At 39.2% G+C, this 2804-nt stretch overlaps 1 protein-coding gene across 2 annotated transcripts in view; it reads left to right on the top strand.

The window, feature by feature from the left end:
• Nucleotides 1-1453: 1453 nt before the first annotated feature.
• LOC102198837 (zinc finger protein OZF-like) overlaps nt 1454-2804 on the top strand; it is a 7365-nt gene continuing 6014 nt past the window's right edge. The window contains exon 1 of one of the 2 annotated variants that reach the window (XM_005746526.2): nt 1454-1555. In XM_005746526.2, coding sequence (XP_005746583.1) covers nt 1546-1555 — 10 coding nt within the window. In that variant the 5' untranslated portion in view covers nt 1454-1545. Of the gene's footprint in view, nt 1556-2067; nt 2096-2804 lie in introns of those variants that run through there. The other variant, XM_005746527.2, reaches the window with a different exon arrangement.

Genomic DNA, 2804 nt, shown 5'->3' with positions numbered 1-2804 from the left:
CCTCCTATAGAAATGTTCAAATTTACACATAGTGGTCTTTGGGCTTTACCTTACAATATAAAGTGTCTCAAGATAGCATAATTTCCTTAGGGATTATTAAAGTATTCTGATTCTGATTGTGAAGATCAAGGTTACGTTTGTCACTTTACAGGCAATAATCTGAATTGTGAGAAAACTGAGCTGCTGGGTTATTGACATTATGCTCTAGTTTTTGGTACATTAAAAATATGTATATAGAGTATATTCCACTTTGACTTTTATTTAGTACGTTTATGAGATATTTTACTTGAATTAATCATCACTAATTTGCACAGAGATAACTACTTTGGCTTTTTTTAATTCATGTTCTTTTACCGTGCTGTAAATAATGTTTAAACCTGGATTATAACAGCACCATGAGGTATGAACAGTGAAATTTAATGGTGATGTTACATTAAACAGTGGTTTTTGTGTTGGTTATTTGTTAGGTGTTACCATTTTTATTATGTACAATAGTGACAAGGTTTTTGTTTTTGATTTGTTAATCAATTTAAAATTTAAAGTCAAGCCAAGTTTATTTATATCACTCATATCACAACAGACATCAACCGCAGTGCAGCACAACAATCGGTAAAACAATTTAAAAGACAGATTTACATAGCATTAGGAGAACATGCTAAAGAGAAATGGTGAGTCTTCAGTTGAGGTTTGTAAGCTGTTATTGAAGCAGGCAGTCTGACCTGGAAGGGGAGATTGTGCCAGAGTTTCAGAGTTACGTCTTTATACCCCAGTCTGATAGATACTGATACTTGTGTATGACCGATGCAAACATTTACAAGTGAACTAAGGAATTTTATAGTGAACTCTAAACTGCACAGGTGTAACGATGCCAAGGCTGGTGAAATGTGTTCATGTTTTTCTTTACCAGTCAGATAAGGCATCTGGTGTAAAAGATGTCCCAAATCAAACATGTGGAGCTACCCACTTTGGCAATAAGAGAACAGTCAAAAGTAGCTGCTTCAAATTTTCAGACCACAAGTTTTTACCAGACAGATGTGGAGCACCGTCTAGAATTAATTCTTGGCGTCTAGCATTACAATTGCATTAAAATCCACTGATAAAATCCTATGATTTGTGCAGACAGACACTTCTAGTCTCTCTCACTCATACATTCTGAAACTGCACAAATATCAATATAATACATTTTTAGACCAGGACATTTCAGACTGTCTAACGTTTTGCATAAACATCGCTGTGGATTCAATTCTGGGACAGAGTGATGTAAGAAACCACAATATAAAATTAGGCTAATACCCACTGCTCTATTGATTGTTAAAATGCAGATAAATTAACGTGAATGTTTCTCTAAAGAAAAAATTCCATTGAATTTTATTTTGATCTCAATAAAGACAGTTTTGCCGCTCATGATCCAGCAGTGCGTGTATCTATGACTTTTATTTTGACAAAACAGAGACCGGAAGTTGTTGAATTATTGCACAGGGGAAGGACGTGGCATATTTCCGGTACTGGCGGCGGCATATCCAGAGGTAGAGTTGAAGCTGTCTAATGGCTGCGGGTGAGTGTTTTGATCACAAAATTTACACCGAACTGTGAAGCCAGCGGATTTTCTGTGAATGAAAGTCTCCATATGTGAATCCAAACAGTGCGCAGCTTGTCACGTGTGCACATATCAGACATTACTGTCATATTATGCTGTGGCAATCTGCGCTAGCTTCCCCCCTAATATTTAACCAGCTACATGAGAAATGCTGCTTTCAAAAGGAGGAGAGAGCTGATGGAGGCAGCTAAGAAAGCGCTGCAGCAAGTTTTGATCTCTTGTAGTTTATTATTAAAACTGGGAGTTGGTTTGACAGAAGAGGGGCCTGAAAGCTGAAGGCTCTGCTTCTCATTCTGCTTTTAAAAACCCTGGGATCTACAAGTAAACCTGCCGTCCAGTGTTGCCAACTCCTCAGTAAGGAAAATCGCTATTGGCTGTCCTAAAAGTCGCTAGAAGTCGCCAAATGACGTCATCGCCTAATTTGCATAATTGGTCATGCTAATGTCATTGTAACCTACGCTGTTGGAGAGAGAAATAACATCGTAGAAGAGACATAAAGTGAGTAACAAACGTCCTGAATGCAGTTAGAATTTATTTAGAACTACAAATTAAATTTCTTTTAGCAATTATTGTTTTTTTAATGTCACAATTCCAACCCTGCTCCTTTATCCAGGCCTGGACCGGCAAAAGTGACCTGAAATTGGCACTCTGGTGGAGTTACTTTGTGTGTGAGAGTGTGTGTTTATAAGTAGTTTTAAACCTTGTGATCCACAAAACAGCATAACAGTAAAAGAAGAACTGACTGCGTTACAGTCAGTGCGGGAGCAGCGGCTTCGCTCATGCGCGATTCATTTGCCGTTCGGACGCGCTCTGCGGACGCACAGGTGTGAACGTCTCCTGCTCTGATAGCAGCTGGGGAGGACTATCCTCTGCCTGTGAGCACTTTGGCACGGGTGAGGTGCCCAAAGGCAGCACCGCTGCTTGTTGAGAGTAAGAGTGATACGCGTTTTCACGTCAAAAAGTCGTCATAAATAAGTCTCCAATAATACCAGAAAAAGTCGCCAGATTTGTCGCTAGTCGCTTTTTAGAAAAAAAAGTCGCTAAGGGGGTCTGAAAACTCGCTAAATATAGCGACAAAATCGCTAAGTTGGCAACACTGCTGCCGTCTGAGAGCAAAGAGCTCTATTGGGATGATACGGTATATGAGGTCATTAAGGTAAGATGGGCCTGATTATTTAAGACCTTGTATGTGAGAAGCAGGATTTTA

This window comes from Pundamilia nyererei, unplaced genomic scaffold (assembly GCF_000239375.1).
Source record: "Pundamilia nyererei isolate P.nyererei 1_Seehausen unplaced genomic scaffold, PunNye1.0 scaffold00179, whole genome shotgun sequence".
Lineage (NCBI taxonomy): Eukaryota > Metazoa > Chordata > Actinopteri > Cichliformes > Cichlidae > Pundamilia > Pundamilia nyererei.
This window is presented reverse-complemented; position numbering and strand designations above follow the sequence as displayed.